The sequence below is a fragment of the Orcinus orca genome, chromosome 9 (assembly GCF_937001465.1).
Source record: "Orcinus orca chromosome 9, mOrcOrc1.1, whole genome shotgun sequence".
NCBI classification, from domain to species: domain Eukaryota; kingdom Metazoa; phylum Chordata; class Mammalia; order Artiodactyla; family Delphinidae; genus Orcinus; species Orcinus orca.
Window position 1 is genome coordinate 33,459,552 of NC_064567.1, and position 20,526 is coordinate 33,480,077.

General features: G+C 33.3%; 1 protein-coding gene across 3 annotated transcripts in view; it reads left to right on the forward strand.

Moving 5' to 3' along the window:
• The window catches only part of TFEC (transcription factor EC), an 81,297-nt gene that overhangs the window by 53,807 nt on the left and 6,964 nt on the right, over nt 1–20,526 (forward strand). For all 3 annotated transcript variants that reach the window (XM_004269864.3, XM_004269865.3, XM_004269866.3), the window contains 3 exons: nt 9,531–9,645; nt 11,626–11,682; nt 15,239–15,314. In XM_004269864.3, coding sequence (XP_004269912.1) covers nt 9,531–9,645; nt 11,626–11,682; nt 15,239–15,314 — 248 coding nt within the window. The remainder of the gene's footprint in view (nt 1–9,530; nt 9,646–11,625; nt 11,683–15,238; nt 15,315–20,526) is intronic.

Below are 20,526 nucleotides of genomic sequence, written 5' to 3' on the forward strand. Positions count from 1 at the left end.
CCTCTCCCTTGCTGAGTGAATATAAATGAAGAGGGGTAAAACAATAAAAATGAATTAAATTATTGAATTTGTGGTCAAGTTTCCTCATACTATAGTGTTTTGGTGAAGAAAAAAATTAAGCCAGGTTGCCGTAGGGAAAGTGTTGGAGATGTTTGGACCTTAAGTTGAGCCTTAGAGAGTAGGTTGTAGTTTGATACTTAAAGAAAGCGTGAGGACATTTGAGGTGCAGAAAATAGCAGTGGGAAAGAATAAAACTGAGAAAAATATTCTCCAATGGCCTCCAACTTTTTTGAGTTTTCCAAACACTTCTTACCATTAAAAGTGTTAAGGCAAGAGCCCTTCCACAATAGGATAGGTATTAAAGAATCCAGCCTCTGTGTTAGATGGACCTAGGTTTTAATCTCAAGTCTTTTATTTATTACAACTGTATGATCTTGAGATAAGTACTTAATTTTTCAGAGTTTTAATTATTTATATTTAAAATGGGAACTATGAGACTTCACTCACAAAGTTATTATAAAGATTACCTGAGAAGCTGTTTTTTGTTATTACTGTGAAACAGGCTTATCTGAATATCTGGTGTATAATAAATACTCAACTATCTATGATGTTGCATATATATATTATGATATTGCTTGTATTTTATTATCTTTTAAAAATTCTCCATATGTGGATTCATAGGTTCCGTTTGGCAACATTCTATCTTCTTGCCTCTTCCCTCCCACTGGAGTGGGAGATCTATTTTTACAAGCTGTGACATAGTCTACATATGTGTATGTGGTGATGAGAAATCTTTCAGAACTTGAGGGTAGTGGGAAATAATGTTGACCAGATAATGTGGGGCCATTTAATGAGATTTTGAAAGCTGGACACAAGGGTTTGAACTTAATATATGAGTTAAAGGGGAGAGGTTTAAATTTTAGGTTTTTGAGCTGGGAGAGATCAGAAGAAAGTTGTATTTTTTAAAACATGAGTTGGTTTGAGAGGAGCAGTTGGAAACTAACTGAGAGGGATGGAGGGCTACTGGAGGGAGGGACATATCTTAGGCTGAAGGCCCTGAGGATCTTGAGATATGAGGATAGGGAAGACAATTTAAACTGACTAATGATTTAAAAGAAAAAAATGTCATAACTGGGTAATAGATTGGACCTAGTACATGGAGAGGGAAGAGGGCAAAACAGAAAAAACATATGTGGAATTTAGGTCAGATCATTTATGCTGCCCTTTACTGTATTTGGCCTGAGAGTAAATGGTTGTATGAATATTTGTACAATAATTTTGGACACAGATTTTATTTTCTCATAGGGAAACACTGATTTTAAACACTGGCAAAGCTATATTTTTCTATTATTGAAAGTTATTGTCCTCTCACAAACTAAGAATTTTATAATAAATGGGATTGAATTTTATCAGATACTTTTTTAAAAATCTATTGAGATGATCATAGAGTTTATTTTTCTTTTTTAACGTCATAAAATATATTTATGGGAAATCCAACTTGATTATGGTAAGTTACCTTGTTTATATTCTCTTGAATTAAAATTACTAATAATATTTTGCTTAAGATTTATAGAATGAATGAAATGGGTCTATAATATTTGTTTCTAATAATGTTTTCATATGGTTTCAGTCTCAATGAATTGGAACATATTTTCTCTTGTCTCTATTGTCTGGAAATGTCTGTACAAAATTGAGATGGTATGTTTCTTGAAAATGTGACAGTTTTGCCCATAAAACTGTCTAGTCCAGATATTTTCTTGTGTAATATGTTTAAAGCTTGTTTTGATTTCTTCAGTAATCATACGACTATTCAAGACTATTAATTACTTGTGTAGTAAGTTCTACCAAATAATACTTTTCTAGAAATTTATGTATTTTTCCTAAGCATTCACAGTCATTGGAAAATTATTATAGGTAATCTCTGTTATTATCTTTTTTATTGTGGTAAAACATGTATAACATAAAATTTGCTATTATAAACATTTTAAAGTGTACAATTCAGTGGCATAACATAGATTCACATTGTTGTGCAACCATTACTGCTATACATTCCCAGAGCTTTTTCATTCTTCCAAACAGAAACCCTGAACCCATTAAACAGTAACTTCCCATTTTCCCTTACCTCCAGCCCTTAGTAACCTCTATTCTTTCTTCCTGCATAAATTTGACTGTTCTAGGTACCTCATGTAAGTGGAATCATACAATATTTGTCTTTTTCTATCGGCTTATTTCACTTAGCATAATGTTTTCAAGATTCATACATGTTGTAACATGTATCCGTACTTCATTACCTTTTATGGCTGAATAATATCCCATTATATGTATATACCACGTTTTACTTATCCATTCATCTATTGATGGGCATTTGGATTGTTTCTACCCTTTGGCTCTTTAATGCTTCTATGGACATTGGTGTGCAAATATCTGTTTGAGTATCTGCTTTCAACTCTTACTGGTATATACCTAGAGGTGAGAAATTGTTGGTCATATGCTAATTTTATGTTTAACTTTTGAAGAACTGTCATACTGTTTTCCACAGTGGCTGCATCATTCCACATTCTCAGTGGCAATGAACAAGGGTAATATTTTTTCCATAGCCTCACCAACATGTTTTCCTTTCTTTTTTTTTTTTTTTTTTTGCGGTACGCGGGCCTCTCACTATTGTGGCCTCTCCCTTTGCGGAGCAAAGGCTCCGGACGCGCAGGCTCAGCGGCCATGACTCACGGGCCTAGCTCTCCGCGGCATGTGGGATCTTCCCAGACCGGGGCATGAACCCGTGTCCCCTGCATAGGCAGGCAGACTCTCAACCACTGTGCCACCAGGAAAGCCCTCTTTTCTTTTAATAATAGTCATCTTAATGAGTGTGAAGTTGTAAAACATTGTGGTATTGATTTATATTTCCCTAATGACTAATGATGTTGAGTATCTTTCAATGTCCTTATTGGTCCTTTGTGTATCTTTTTCAGAGAAACGTCTATTCAAGTTCTTTGCTCATTTTTTAAATTGGATTGCTTTTGTTTTGTTTTTGTGAGTCATATGAGTTTATTTTATGTAGTCTAGATATTAATCTCTGAACAGATATGTGATTTGCAAGTAATTTCTCCCATTTTGTGAGTTGTCCTTTCACTCACTTGATAGTGTCCTTTGATGTACAAAAGTTTTAAATTTTGATGAAGTCCAATTTAACTGTTTTGGTTGTTGTTGTTGCCTGTAATTTTGCTATCACATCCAAAAAACATCACCAAACCCAATATCATGAAGATTTTCCCTCATCTTTTCTTCTAGGAGTGTTATAGCCTTAACTCTTACGTTTAAGTCGTTGATCCATTTTGAGAAATTTTTGTTTATGGTGTAAGAATCCAACCTCACCTTCTGCATGTGGCTATCTAGTTTCTCAAGTTTGTTTTTTGAAAAAACTGTCTTGGTCTTGGCACTCTTGTCAAAACTCATTTGACCATATATTTGAGGACTAATTTCTGGGCTCTCTATTCCACTCTCTATGTCTGTCTTCATGTCAGTACCACACTGTTTTGATTATTGTTGCTTTGTAGTGAGCTTTGAAATATGAAAATTTGAGTCCTCCAACTTTGTTCTCTTTCAAGATTGTTTTTGCTATTCAGGGTCCTTTGAGATTCCATATGAGTTTTAATATGGGTTTTTCTATTTCTGCAAAAACCACTGTTAGGATTTTAATAGGGTTTGGATCGCATCTGTAGATTGCTCTGGGTAGAACTGTCATCTTAACAATATTAAGTCTTCTCATCAAAAAACATGGGATATCTTTCCATTTATTTATATCTTCTTTAATTTCTTTAAGCAATGTTTTTTAGTTTTCAGTGTCTAAGTCTTTTCCTCCTTGGGTAAATTTATTACCAAATATTTTATTCTTTTTGATGTTATTGTGAATGGAATTGACTTCTTAATATCCTTTTCAGATTGTTCTTTGTTAGTGTGTAAAGATGCAACATATTTTGCATGTTGATTTTGTATCCTGCAACTTTGAATTCAGTTATTAGCTTTCATACTTGTGTGTGTGTGTGTGTGTGTGTGGGTGTAGCCTCATGATTTTCTAAATATAGGATCATATCATCTGTGAACAAAATCATTTTACTTACTCTTTTCCAATTTGGATGACTTTCTTTTCCATGCCTAATTGCTCTGGCTAGGACTTACAACACTATGTTAAAAAGAAGTGGCGAAAGAAAGTGGGTGGTGTCCCAGTTTTGTTTGTTCCTGATTCTTGAGGAAAAAAACTTATAAATCTCAACTTGTACTGTGGTTATATCCTCCTTTCATTTAAGATATCATTTGTTTAGTCTTCATTCTTTATAATCAGTCTTGTAAGAGGCATGTCAAGTTTGTTATTGAAAAAACAAAACAAAACTTGTCTTTTGCATTGTTTTGTTTTTCACTGATTTATGATCTTATATTGCTATCTATTTTACTTGCTTTGGGTTTATTTGGTTATTCTTCTAACTTCTTGAGAAATTTACTTAGTTTATCAAATTTCAAATTTTTATCTATTTTTCTCATATTTAAGGGCATAAATTTCCTTCAAAGCATTATTTTGCCATATTCCAGAAGTTTCTTTATGTGTGTTTTCAGTATCTTTCATTTATTTTTAAATTACAGTATGATTTGGTCTTTACTCTTGAGTCACTTAAGAATTTCTAAATATATAGGAAATCAAGGACTCTATGAAATGTTTGAAATTTTTTTGGGGGGAGGAGTTGGTTTTAGTATTTTTTCTGAGTACGTGATCAATATTTATGTACGTTCCATACGTACTTGGAAAACTGTGTGTCCTCTAATTTGTAGATGTAGAACAATATAAATGTATTAGGCCAAGACTTTACTTTTATTGTTCACATCTAGAACATTACTGATTATTTTTGTCTACTTGATTTTTCAAAAAACAGGGAGAAATGTGTTGAAATCTCCCAATATGTTGATGGATTTATTAATTTCTCCTTGTAGTTACAAACATTTTGTTTCATATTTTGAGGTTATTCTATTAGGTACAAGCCTGCTCATAATTGTTGTGCCTTTTTGGAGAATTGAATTCTTTATTATTAGATAGTGACTCTCTCTAGCCCTAATTTTTCTAATTTTAAAGCCTATTTTCTCTGATATTAATGTAGTTCACTGGTTTCCTATGGTTATAATTTGCTGGACATATCTTTTCCCATCTTTTAACTTTCAATCTTTTGTGTCCTTTTGCAATGTAATGGTGTCTCTTGTAAGCTACATAGATCTAAATACTGTCTTTTTAACCAAACTGTCAACCTTTTAGCTGAGGAGTTTGACCTATTTACATTGATTATTCTTATTGATATATTTTCATCTGTTCCTCTCATCTTATTTTATTATTTAAGTGAGTCCTATATTTTAATATGTTTTTCTTTAGTAATTTTTTTAAACCACTTTCACATCCATTGGCTTTTTTACTACTCCAATCCAATCATACTGATATTATCTAGACTTTAATACTGAGTCATATGGTTATACATTTCATTTTTTTTATTTTTTTTTTTTTTGCGGTACGCGGGCCTCTCACTGTTGTGGCCTCTCCCATTGTGGAGCACAGGCTCCAGACGTGCAGACTCAGTGGCCATGGCTCACAGGCCCAGCCACTCCGCGGCATGTGGGATCTTCCCGGACTGGGGCACGAGCCTGTGTCCCCTGCATCGGCAGGTGGACTCCCAACCACTGCGCCACCAGGGAAGCCCTATACATTTCATTTTATCTTTGATTTTGATTCCCTTCTTCTTTTTTAGACTACAACCACTTTACCAAGATATTTGATTATTTTTTATGACATATTTTATTATATCATATTTACTTCATCCAAAACTGTTTTCAGTGTTAGTCTTTGAGGGAAAATATTCTTAAGCATTTTATACCTCTAAGAATATTTTTCATCATGACCTCATATGTGGATGATATTTGGGCTGGATATAAAACTCTGTATTTTAAATCCTTTTCTTTAAACATTTGAAAAATACTGATTCACTTTCTTCTTTCATCCATTTTGCTATTGAAAAATTTTATGTTAATCAGATTCTTGTTCCTTTGAGCATAATCTTCTCTTTTTCTCTTTAGGCTGTTTGATCTTTCTCTTTGTCATTGTATACTCTTAAATTTCACTATAATGTGTCTGGTGTAGGTTTTTCTTCTTTGATATTCTATAGGCCCTTTGATTTTTAAATCAAAATAAAACAATGATAAAATAAGATGAGATAAAATAAAAGACTTTTTGGTCTTTTATTTAGTGTTAATTCCAGGAAATGCATCTCCATTATTTCTTAAAATTTTTTCTTCCTTCCAGTTTTATTTATTCTTTTTCTCTGAGAGTCCTAATACCTGTCTGTATTTTAGTTCTAATAATTCTATCCTACATACTAATTTGATTTTCTTTCATATGCTTTGTTTCTTGGTTCTTTTCATCACCCTCCTGAGAGATTAATTTGGTAATTCCTTTATTTCTTTCTAAGTATATGCATTATGCTGTTTTTCCATAGTTTTATTTTGTTCAAGTATTATATTTTCATGGCTCCTATTTCTGCTTCATCACTTCAGCCATTTTATGCTTTCTTGTTATTATTTTATATTATAAATTATTACAAGTTATTTTATATTATAAAGATATTACAAATATCTTTATTTCTTTTAGAATGTACACTAGGTCAATTTTAAAAAACTTGGTTTCATGTGATCTTTTACTTTTTATTTCTAAAATTTTTGCTTTTGATGTTATTTCTAACACTCCATATTGTTTAACTTTTAAAATAGTCATTTTCCTCTAACATTTTGATATATTGACCTGTGAGCTAATTTTCTTTAGGGAATATTGGCTACTCTGAAAGGTAGCATATATGTGGAAAGGCCAGTGCTCAGTCCACTTAAGTCTCTATGATCTTAGTAATGAGATGTGACTAAAATCTAGGGTAGAGAATCTTGGACATCAGGAACCACTGCCAATCACTTCTCACTTCAAAGCAACTTCTTAGATCAGGAGTTCACTTTTTTCTACTGGAAAGAAGAATTGTCTTGAGGAGTATGTTTTTTACCTTGTTGAAAATATTTTATAATTAATTCTTTATTAGATGTCTTTGAAATTTGTGAGTTTATTTCTAATAATAATATTTCCCTATTGTTATGTCAATGATTTTGCTTTTCTGAAAAAGTAACCTGTGTTTTAATCAGAATAATAAATACTTCTTCATAAAATATCAAGTTGCCTACTACTCTATAAAATAAAGCTAAGACTTAGACCTTAATACCTAAGTAACTTATACCTTTAAAAAAAGTGGTTATAATTTTGCTTTGTAAGCCTTTTCCAATGTCTATGTAATCTTTAAATTTTCACTAACACTGTACCCTTATATCTTTTAATGGAGAAAAGGCTCTTTAGATTATGTGAGATGTATTACATACTTTGAAATTGAAACCAATTGTTTAATGATATTCAAAAAGTGATTAGCTATTTACATGAAATAGAGTAGTACCTACAGCATAAAATTAAATAGGATATTAATCATTGTGCTTCAGGGCATAAATTGACAATAACCAAGGTCAGGAGAGGATGTAATATACCCACAGTTAAGCAGGATTAGATTCATTTTCAGAATTCCAGACCCATTTCTAAGGAAAAATGCATTGGGTACAGTCTGACGAGGTAATATGGACCCAGTGAGATGCTATAGTTAGGAATCTATCACTTTATTGTTGCAGTGTATATGTAATATGGCTCCTTTTCTTCTCAAACATTTCTGCTATTTGCCACTGCTGCATTGAAATTCATCAGAATTCAAACTCTTCAGAGAAAAGTGCCCTTTTCCTAGTTCTTTCCCCCTTCCTTCTCCCTCACTCCCTGTCTTTTTGTTCAGCATGTCCATTATGTTTCTCAAAGGCACAGTGGAAATGAACAATTCAGGTTGGTGATGCCCCAGCTTATAACCAACAGGGTTTTCAAAAAAAGATTTTGGAAACTTTTAAATTTTACCAATATAACTAAATGACTCACATGTTAGGGAAATATCTGCCTTTAGGATTTCTTCCTAATTGTGTTGTACTGATACTAATACTCATCATCTATCCAATTTGGTCAACTTTGTCCCTGTCCCTACTTTTCAGATGAGGAAATTGAGAGGGAATAAATATCCCACTTAAGGCGCTCCCTTCTAAGGTCCCAGAAGCAAAAATACATTTTAAAACAATGAATTTATATAAAATAAAGATGAGGAGTCCAAATAGAGTAAATAATGAGAAGAACCAATATATGAAAACATACATCAGAATACCATATGCAATCTATAATGTCCTTATTGATATGCACATACACTTAAATATTAGCCTGATTTCCACTGTATTTTCAATGATTTTTTCCCTCAGAAATATACAATATTATTATATAGTTTAATAGATTATTATGTCAGAAACTAGTTTTGGTCTTTCTTCACATTTATTTTCAGTCTGATTTTATAAGTATTAAAAAATTTCCCTCAGTTTGAACTGGAGTTTTACAAAAAGTGGGAATAAGATGTTAGAGTCTCCATAATAATCTGGTTATAGCTTTGCTTGGTTACTTGTATTATTTTTAGTTCTTTAGAAAATTAAAAAGATTCTGCTTATTCAGCTCTTGGTTGACTTCCCAGAAATGAAATAAAGATACTTAGAATGGAAATATTTTAAACATTCAAATCTTATATTTTAAATGTAGCTTGTTCTGGAATAATGAATATTAACTTGAGTTACAAATATTATTTAAATTTTTTTCTTGGGAGATCAAATCAATAAGCACATTTTAACTAACAAATTGGTACGATTTTAAATTGTGTATAAAGTATCTTAGCTTTCTGAAAAATTGTTCCCAAGAAGCACTTTAAGAATTGCAGTGTTGCTATAATTAGACATACCCTATATCCACTAGAGGTAAAAGCAGTTTTAGACTACTTTTGGTTACCAGCTAGGATATTTATAATAATCTAGAACATTAGGTGTACATTGAGAAAAGTATGCCTTCCAGGAAGGAAAGAAAGTTTTTCACTTAATTAACAGTGTAGAACACCTCTTGACTGTGAGTTGCTGGTAGCACTGATGGTATTAAGAAGGCTTCGAAAATGTTCATCCATTATACCTAATTTATGATATGCAATGAACTTTCCAGCTTTGCTAATATGTATATTGATTTTTGTCAAAAATGATATTTTCAATCTTTTTCATTTATAACCAGGTAATGTGCTGGATCAAATTCCCATAACTTTGTAAATATTAATCAAAATTTTTCTTCGTGAGTGAACTAATTTCTCCTTTTGCTTAAATACAAATAGCTTTTTTCAACATAACTTATCCATAAGCATGCCACAATGATTTTACAAAGTTAAGACATACTCACTTTTGTTTAAAATTAAAATGCTATATATTACAAATTACTATTAATAAAGTGGTAAATTTAAAACGAACATCTAAATACTTTGTCAATATCCAATGAAGATTTGATTGATCTTTTCTTCCTTTTTCCTCTAAAGCTTTCTGGAAGTATTTTGGATGTGTATAGTGGTGAGCAGGGAATTTCACCAGTTAATATGGGCCTTACAAGTGCTTCTTGTCCAAGTAGTCTACCAATGAAAAGAGAAATTACAGGTAACATTGCTTTTATAGTTTTATCCTTTTTAAAAATCAACTACATGAGACATGAGTGACATATATTTCCAAGCTAAAGAGGATTTTAAAAATATTATTAAAATAGTTAGTTAAAATGGAAGACATTTAGAGAGTAAATCTATCTTTTTTTCCTCTATGACAACCAAACAGCAAGTTAGCATAACTTACAGTTCAATTGAATTAATTAATTATTTTAGGAATTGGGTGAATATACACATAACTTCTATTCATATGTATATGACAGTTTGACTAAGTTCTTCACTTAACATAGGTTCATTTTGATATTGAATAGATGCAATTTATTAACATGATTGCAAAAGAACAGATTAATAGATTAAGGAAAATTAGATTTTCCCCTTTTTAGCTTGTTTTATGGATTTCATGATTCACATTTAACTTTCTCATGTGCGTAAAAAACCCTCAGTTTTCAATAGTAAATCTCAAAATTGTTACAACTCAAAGGAATTATAGGGCCACTGTCAAGTTCCTCCAATATGTTGATGTGGGAATCAAGAGTCAGAGGAGTTATTTTCCCAAAGTCATACAGCTGATTAGAAGCAGAAGTGGATCAAAATAAGGATTTCACGGCTTACCAGACCAGTGTTAGTTTCTCCATAAGAATAAAATAAAACTCAGTCGAAATTTCTATAACAAATTTTTAGTTTGGAGCTCAAACACTGGTCTTTAAATATTTTTTATACAGTTAATATAAACATTTTTAATAAATGCAATATATCCATTCTTGGAGTCTAACCAATAACTCAAAAATATCTATGCATTCAAATTATTTAGACTAAAATTAATGAATGTAGCCTTAACTAAATTTAAATAAATGTATTTTAAAACTAGAATAATTCAAAGAACATTGTATTAATTATCTATTGCTGTATAACAAATTACTCAAAATTTAACAGCTTGAAATAATAAACATTTATTATCTCATACAATCCCTGTGGTTCGGAAATTCCGGGGGTGACCTGTAAAACTGGTTTTGGCTCAGAGTCTCTCATAAGGTTGCAGTCAAGATGTTGGCCAGAGGTACAGACATTTGCCACTTGACGGGCTAGAGGATGCACTCCCAAGGTGGTTCACTCACAGGTCTTCCAAGTCGGTGCTGCTTGTTGGCAAGTGGCCTTGGTTCTTTACCACATTGACCTCTCCACAGGACTGCTCAGGTGTCCACATGACATGACAACTAGCAATTCAAGGGACACCAAAGTGGGAAGCTGAAAATGTCTTTTATGATGTAGTCTGGGAAGCCACACTAATCATTCCCACAAAATTCTGTTGGTTTCACGGGTCAGCTTTATTCAGTGTGGAAGGGCACTAACAAAGGTGTGAATATCATGAGTGAGAATCATCGTGGGCCATATTGGAGACTGACTATCACAAATGCTCACAAGTACATAGCACATGAAGTGTCACTTACTGAAAGTATGGAGTTGTCCAATAGGAATATCTGAGAAATGTAGTTAGTTCCAATTCTTGGGATGTAGAAATCATAATTTTTTATAAAAAATTAAGGTTGTAATAATTTTGAATAATCTTAAAATTCTGAGAACAATACTAATAAAAATGATTAAGCAGTTTAATATTTTCTGTGTGCTGTACCCATTTTAATCATCACAGTAATTATCAGGTAAGTATTATATTATATCAGTTTTACAGATAAGAAACCTGAGACACAGAGAACTTAGGTAACAGTTCACAAGGCTATTTAAATGGAGGGCCAGAATACAAATCCAGGTTTTACTGCTCAAAGCCCATAGGTTTTGTCACTGCCTTCTTACTAAAGAGCACTCTGTTCCAAATTTCTGAATATTTGCAAAAAATATGTATATATATTTTACCACTTGGAGCAAGTAATATTGTATTTTCACTAGTATTTCTGAATTATGTTGACTGGAAGGATTGTAAGGTAGCAATAAGTACTGTTTCAATTGTCTTCCTTTCGATCAGAAACTGATACTCGAGCTTTGGCAAAAGAGAGACAAAAAAAGGACAACCACAACCTCAGTGAGTATATTTTCCTTTTTTCGAAACAAAATTAATTAATGCAAGAGGAAATGCAGAATTTAAAATGTGTGATGTTTTGTTGTTGCCCCATAAATATTTTGAGGTCAGATGACCAGAAGTGTACATGCTCACTGGTAGAGCTATGTTGGGAAATTTAAACAATGAGAACTCTCAGAAAAGCTAGACATTTTTATGAAGTTCAGCATCTCAAGTTCTCTCCTTGATCATTCTCTCTCTCTCTCTCTCTCTCTCTCTCTCTCTCAGACTGCATGTGAGCATTGAGTTATGTCTGAACTCAGTTGTGACTCATGACTCCAAGGTTTAAAGAGATAAAAGTGACTTTAGAAAATATACACCATTTAAATAGCAAGAAATGTGACTCCAGGTTCTTATCTTTCTGTGTCAATCTGCTCCTCCCTTCCTAATGATAAGGCCTCTTATGCCTTCCTGGGGGTCAATTTGACTCTGATAATGGGTCACATGAGATGGGTAAATGCAGTCCAGGGAAGTTGTTGAGGGGCAAGTTGAGCTTTAGAGTGCTTTGTCATGTCTCAAATGCTTAACTGTCTTAAGTGAGCTTGACTAATTGGGTGTGAAGCTTTTTTGTTCTTGGAGCCAAATCAAAAAATGAGAAAAAAATAGAATAGAATAAAATTAAATAAAAACTTTAAAGCCCTAAAACAAACCAGGAATTTCCTTACATGTGGTTAGTTGAAATTGATTCTACATGTACCTGTGAAACCTGCATATATCTGTTCATCAAGCATCTGCCTACGTCACAGAGTAGGTTGACTGTGTGACTGAGGAGAGGGCTGACCTGTGGTTATAACGGTCCTTAGAGTAATTGTGGAGAGGGAAATGATTTGATTCTGATCACTTAGTGGCAGAGCAGGTAAGTGTTGGTGCAGTTTATGAGACAAGTAGAACCTGAAAGACAGAACTAGTTGTTGCCAGAAGGAATTAATGATACATCGAGGAGATAAAGGCTTCTCTCTTAGTTTTAAGCCTGCTAACTATTATCTCCCTTGCTCCTTTCTTCTCTCCTCTATGTTTGCACTTTAAATAACAGGTCATTTAATGTAAAGTATGATAGGTGCCTGGTATGACCATTATCAAAGAGTTTTCTAATTGGGATTCTCTTACTTAGGGATCTTCCTTTTTGGAGATATCAATGTTACAAAAAATTAATATCACATTTTAAATATGAATCTAGGATATCCCTTAACATTTGTGAGGATCATGGCTGGAGGACAAATAAAGTCCCACTTACCAGATGTCTAAATACTTAAAAGCTATAACTCAAGCTAGAAATGCTAAATTAAGTATGTTCTATCCTTCCTAAAGATTGGAAGGCCAGGTGTGAAATAACAATTCTCAGATCCTTGGAATTCTGAGTAGGAATGTCAGGGTGGGGCAATGCCAGCCTTTAGCCAGCAGTCCATCTCACTTCTCTGTCTACCCGCTAGAGGCCACTTGCATTTCTATGCTGCAAGTGGCCTCAAACACGAGTGGGAACCCCTCATTCTGTATATTCAAGTTCTATACATATCTCTGCAAACAGCTGCCCCTTGTCTGCATCTTGGGACTAGGGTAAGCACCTTGGTGTCCTGATCCTCCCTCAAGAGGATGGACCTGGGAAGCAGCCTGAACAGGCTCAGGGTGTTTGGGAAGATATTCCTGTTGCAAATTAGCTGGAATGTAGTTTAGAAGGGGGATCCCTTTGTCCCGTGGCTGCCTTGCTCAGTGTGGATGGGTGTGGTAAGAAAAGGCAAAGGGGGCTCCTCATCAGTATGGGGTCTGAGAAGAGAGGCCCCTTTTGCTTGGATCTAAGGACAGGAATGAGTGAATATATCAAAAACTTGGTGACGAGTGAAATCACGTGTAGCATGAAATAGTTTAGTAATTTCTTAAAACTTGACTCCTTTACAGACAACTAGTACTGGAGATGAAAACATTGAGGAACGAAACTTCTCATCATAATTAGCCATTAAAAGTTTTACTGGGCACAATCTAAGAAGAGCTGGGTAGGAATTTCTGATATTTTACGTAAGGTGCATCTAAATAATAGATTTTGATAAAACATTATAGGACTAAACCAGTCTCCTATTTTGAGATAAAACTGTGAACATCCTTCCTAGCTGCTCTTCATCTTATATTTAAAAGTCTGTTTTATAATATAGGAGTGAATATGTGTGAACATAGACTTACTAATAAATTCTCACTGTAAAATATAAATGTATTTCTATCAGCATTATCTTTGTTTATTTTCTTTTCAGTTTTTTATATGGTGTCAGTTTTTTGAATCACATGCATAGGAAAACAGGATTGGTAAAGAGGGAAAATAAACTCTCCCAAGAATCAATTATATCCTAATTTCAGAGGAATCCCAATGTATTATTTTTGAAGGTCAAGTTCATTCATGGTAAATTGCTTTGTAGAGTAGGTTCACCAAGACAATTGATATTTTTTTCATGACTTTCCTTGTTTCTAGTAGCAGATCTTATTTTTGAAGCATGTATGGTTTAATGTTTTTGACATAGTTTTCTTCTTCTTCATGACATTTTACTTCCTTCGTTTCCCTAAAAAAGCTTTAAAAATGTTATCTACTTAAACAATATTATGCATAAGTTGTGGTTCCTGATACTGGAAATATAGAGCACTGGGAATATAGGACTACTCTGTGCTCTGTAAGACTGCTCTTAGGTAAGGGTCAATATAGAAAACTCTACTTATTTGTATATTTGACATTTATTGAACATTTACTAGATGCACAAAATTTCCATAAGCAATGGATGCATAGAAATGCAAACAGAGAAAACAGTCTCTGAATAAAAACCTACATCAGTAGTTCTCAAAGTGTGAGCCCTAGACAAGCAGCGTTGGCATCACCTGGGAACTTGTTAGAAATGCAAATTCTTGGGTCCCAACCCAGTCCTACTAAAATCAGAATCTCTAGGTGCGGGGTACAAATTTATTTTAACTATCCCTCCAGGTGTGTCTGATGCATGCCAGAGTTTAAGAATCACTGCTCTATGTATTATTGAAAGTTGTTAAATTAGAAAACTATATTTATAGTCTAATCAACGTACATTTATTTAGCACCTTTTACATGCCAAGGCCGCTGGAGATACAAAAGAAATGGTCCCTGCCCTCAAAGAGGTCATAGTCTATTTGGGCACACATACCTACCATGTAGCAAACTTTGTGTTAGCCTTTCAGTGCCGTGTATGAGAAAGGAGAGTATATAAATATATATATATATATATATATATATCAGTATGAGTGAATATTATTGCATTTCAAAGAATGATAAAAATGTTGTTTTTGAGAGAAAATGTTTTAAAATAATTGTGAATAATAGACTCACAATTCTAATATTGTTATTTTTACTTTTAGAATAAAATGTGTTTGAATTTTTTATTTTTGAGAAGTACCCTTTTCACTAAATGAAACTTTTTTGCTCATTGTTTTTCAAAGATTGTTAAGAAAGTTTACAGCTGACCAAAAATGAATTATGCTTTAATGAGAATAATCAATAATATTTCTTTTTTAATAGTTGAAAGAAGAAGAAGGTATAATATTAATTACCGAATCAAGGAGCTTGGCACTCTTATTCCAAAGTCTAATGATCCGTGAGTTCACCAATCATTTATTAATAATGTTATGGTTTCAATCCCCCCCCCCAAAAATGGGTGGGAGAGAGAGGGGGAGGGGAGAACCAAAGACTAGGAAACTAACCAGCTGTGGTAAAGATAAGGCTACTGCTGGTCTCATTTTTTAATATCTATTCAAGGCTGATCGTTATTAAGCATCAACGTTGTTACTAACACTTGTCCTATTGAGCTATAGGAAATAAGTAAATTATTTCTTCTCAGTATTTAGTGGATTTTTCTGTATGGCACCAATATTTGCAAATTTAGTGGTAGTACCAAATGCTTTCATGATACTGACTGGCATCCTCAATTTATGATTATAGCACTCCGTCTAATTTAAGATTTATGTGTACGTGAAAATTGGAATGTTGAATTTTCAGAGTTTCCAAAATTCTGGCGATATGCAAGCAGAAAAAATAGAATTGTAAAAACAGGCTGATTGATGCCAGTCAATAATCGGTTATTGCAATTAAATTTTCAGTCATACAGTCACAAAGTCAGTTAAACAAGATGTTTGAGGTTGTAAATTTCAAGAAATAGTTGATAAAACAAAATATCAATTTAGCATGTTAAGTGTTTCTCTAAAAACATGAAAACATTGTAGCATTAATAATGACTAGAAAAAAATGTTTTGTTCAGACTGAGAACTGGACTCTCCAGACACTGGCAAATATCCATTATTCAGAAATGATGATGTTTGATAAAGTGATATTTGTGAAATTTGAAAGTATTCTTTCCCTAAATGTAAATGTGCTAGTTCACTTGGACAATTCATCCATTTATAATAGAAGGGAATGCCATATTTATTCTTATGGGCATAGTAGATAGTGAAGGCATCTCCAGTAGAATGGCAGAAAGAGCACTGGACAGAAAGTCTGAAGAGCTCAATCTTGGTGTAGGTCCTACCAATAATTTTTCAAATCTTTTGAAGTCTCTAAGCATGCAACTCTTTCTGTTAGCAGAAGGGAACATCCATTTTCCAGATAAGACTTTTTTTAACACTTAAAATATAAATGCACATTTATTCACCAAACATTTGATGTAAGACCAAGACCTTTTAGTTTGAATGTGTTTCAATTTTTCTTTCTTACATAAACTGCACAAAAATGTATAGTCTATTTCAATTTCTTAAAGATAAAACAAAAACCTAAGGGCCAACCACCCAAGTATAGATGGATATTTTTTAATGTTTGCACTCTAATTTCTTACAGCATATTTTTTAGCAACCTATCTCTACCTACATTTTACTTCAGCTTTTCCAAAGCTTTTAATATACTTTTCCTAAGAACAATAGCTATCTTTATAAATGCTTTTTCTTCTTTTGCATTCGTATTTCATTAGTTAACATACATATAATTTAATTATACTATCACAATAATAAGTACAATGGGCATTCATTTAACAGCCTGTCAGTAAGTACATGTCACCACAAGGATAACAGAAGTACCTGGGTGTCTCAGAAGGTAGCCTAGTGTCTACTTTGTTCTGTCAACAGTCAGTGAGTATCACAAAGGGAATGGAGAACATTAATTAATCCTGAAAGTGATTAGATAAGGTCAGTTAAGAGAGCTTCCCTTGTAACCGGTAGAGGTAACCCACAGTGCCAGGCCCAGGTTATATGCAGAAAACAGATGAGACTCTAAAATTGGACTCTGAAGCCTGACTGAACATCTTTAGATGTCACCATGCCTGTAAAGCACCAACTATATGGCTGGGTTTTTATAAAAATAAAATCAAGTAATATGTATGAGAATATCTTAAAAATTATAAAGCTTGTGTGAGGGATAATTATTACTCTACATTTTTATAGAAGCTTTGGTTGTAAAATGGCTCCTTTCTGGTTCTAATTCATTGTCCAGAACAGGGGATGGAAAACTTTTCCTCTAAAGGGCCAGATAGTAATTATTTCAAGCTTTGTGAGCATAAAGTCTCTCAAAATTATTCAACTCTACCATTGTAGCATGAAAGCAGACATAGACAATATATATATGAAAGAGCATGACTGCATCCAATGAAACTTTATTGACAAAAACAGGTTGCAGGCTATAGTTTGTCTACCCCTGATCTAGAATATGGAAAATCAATTTATCACAGAATCACATCTGAAAGGGACCATAATTGGGAAAGCTTCATTTTAAGTATTCTTAAGGGACTTTCTCTTCTTTGTGGATTTCAGAAAGAGGAATTATTAATTGTTTTAATTCTATTATATGTAGGCACTGAAAACATCAGAGTATTACATATTACACGTTAGAAGGATAGTAATACCACATGAATCCTTTGTTGCTGTTATAAGTACAAAGAGCGCACTGGGTCACAATAGAAAACACATTTCTTATGGCAGATGCATTTGAAAAAGTGGGAAAGCCACAGATTTGCAGATACAGCACTGAACTGAGAGAGGAGACCTAGGACTCATCTTCTAAACACCGCATGCTCTTGGGCAAGTAGCAGGAACTCTGAAGCTTTGGTTATAAAAAGGCTCTGAGGACCTTTCCAGCTCATGGCTAGAATAAAGTTACGGTTTGGCTTAGCAAATGAAAGCTAATACCTGAAAGCATTTTGAATTCTATGACGTTGCCATTTTTGTGTATGAAAAACATTCAGAAATTTGTACTTCTTTCTTCTTTGCTGGGTCAAAATAGTATGGTCAGAAGGGAAAAAATATAGTAAAGAGCTATCGTTGAGGTATATATGTTGAGAAAATGAAATGAAAAGCACACAGTCTCTTAACCGTCAGTGAAAAATAAAACCAAACAAAACTAGCAAATACAAAAAGTGAAGCATTTCTACAGACGTGTGGTAGTGATTTACTTCATATGTGTTTTTAATCATATTTACAAAAAAATCATATTTGTAGATATAAAAATGCCAACAGAGCATGAATTATTCTAGTTGTGCTATCAAATTATTCTTTTCTTTCTACTTTTTTATATATAAAATTAAGGTATTTTTGTATTGATTTTTTTATCTTCTACAGTCAGAACTTTCTCTGGCCTTTGTGTAAGAATGGCAGTTGAGGTAAATGAGACCTAACAAGACTTTCTAAATCAGAAGTTATAAAATGTTGATCAAAGCAAGAAGAATCAGACATGTCTTGGTGTTTTCTTTCTTTTTTATTTTTTTAATGTTTCTAAGTGAATGGGCACTCCTAAGATGACAACAGATTGTACATTTTCCATAGTTTTGCCTGGCAGCATTCTTACTCCAACTTACATATTTCTGTTACCTGCTTTAGCCCTATATACATTCAAGCTTTTAACTTTCTCAACGATGTAAGTTCTTCAAAGAAAATTATTTTGTAGAAAATGAAAAGCCAGTATCAACATTCACTCCTTAGGTATGTCTTTGTATGTGTTAGTGTTTATAGTATAATGTCATATATAATGTTTTTTAATGCCTAACTGCATGAAATTATCTTGGGAGAGAGGTAAACATCTCTTTAATATATTTGGAAAACTTGAAATATTTTCAGAAGCAACCTCATATATTAAAATGGCTTTAAATAGAGTGAACTTTTAAACATTTAGTGAAATGACATCAAGTAGATATTGTAGCAAAACCCATTGTGTGTTTTCTACCACAACTTTTTTTTTAACTTCTTTATTGGAGTATAATTGCTCTACAATGGTGTGTTAGTTTCTGTTTTATAACAAAGTGAATCAGCCATACATATATATATATCCCCATATCTCCTCCCTCTTGCATCTCCCTCCCACCCTCGCTATCCCACCCCTCTAGGTGGTCACAAAGCACTGAGCTGATCTCCCTGTGCTATGTGGCTGCTTCCCACTAGCTATCAGTTTTACATTTGGTAGTGTACATATGTCCATGCCACTCTCTCACTTCGTCCCGGCTTACCCTTCCCCCTCCCCGTGTCCTCAAGTCCATTCTCTATGTCTGCGTCTTTATTCCTGTCCTGGCCAAGGTTCTTCAGAACCACTTTTTTTTTTAGATTCCATATATATGTGTTAGCATATGGTATTTGTTTTTTTTTTTCTGACTGACTTCATTCTATATGAGAAAGACCATATTTCAAAAAGAGTCATGTACCACAATGTTCATTGCAGCTCTATTTACAATAGCCAGGACATGGAAGCAACCTAAGTGTCCATCGACAGATGAATGGATAAAGAAGATGTGGGACATATATACAATGGAATATTACTCAGCCATAAAAAGAAATGAAATTGAGTTATTTGTAGTGAGGTGGATGGATCTACCACAACTTTGAAGGTTTATTTTAGATCTAAATAAACAGTACCTTAAACTTCAAAGTTGACTAGGGTTATTGTTTTCATCCTATTCCTTCTGTCCTTCAAGTTTTTCTTCCCATGAGAAGAAATAAAACAAAATTAGGGCCTTTAGGCTCCTGTTGCTGCTTAGAGTTTTAACTCAGGAGTTCACTACACTTTTCAGTGACAGATAACTTCTTGGTTTAATGACAAAAGTAGCCTCTTTTCCCCCTACCCTTCCCACCACTAGATAATTCACTGTGCTTGGAAAGATATCAACAGCTGTAGTGGCCCCAGAGAACTGACAAAGCATTTTCAAGCTTGAGACAGACGTGGCAATGGTTTGGTGCTTTTCAGTAGAAGATGGCTTATTCCAGCATTCTCACCTAATAAGCATTTTCACCTGTGGTAGAATAATGTATCTTCCTTTAATTTGTTACAGCTAATGAATTGTCGTCTAACCTGAACTTCCAATGAGGCACATGCCAGTCAGGTTTTTCATAAACTACATTTTCCCATTTCTGAACATTTAATAAATACATATTAAGTTCCATGTATTTCATGTAGATCACGTAAACCAAAAATACATGCAGTGTAATGTCTTTTAAAATTTTCCCTACAAGTTTACTTTCTGTTGTATTAAAAGAAATCTCATGATTCTAAATGGAAAATTCATCCAGATTTTTCAACAGCTCTGACTAACTTTTAGCAATCAGTTTGGCCCTATTCTCCATACATATTATGAATTGTTAGATAGTATTAAATATATTGATGTATGTTTTTAGATATTAAACTCAGTAGCCTGTTCTGTAGTTCCAAATTTATCATCTCTCCTGTCTAAAAATAAGTTTTAATAAAATATTTTTTCTATGCTACAGTCTGAAGATTATTGGCAATGTTCAACTGTATTTACTTATTGTACACTTACTTAAAAATAGATATCCAGCTTTTTAAAA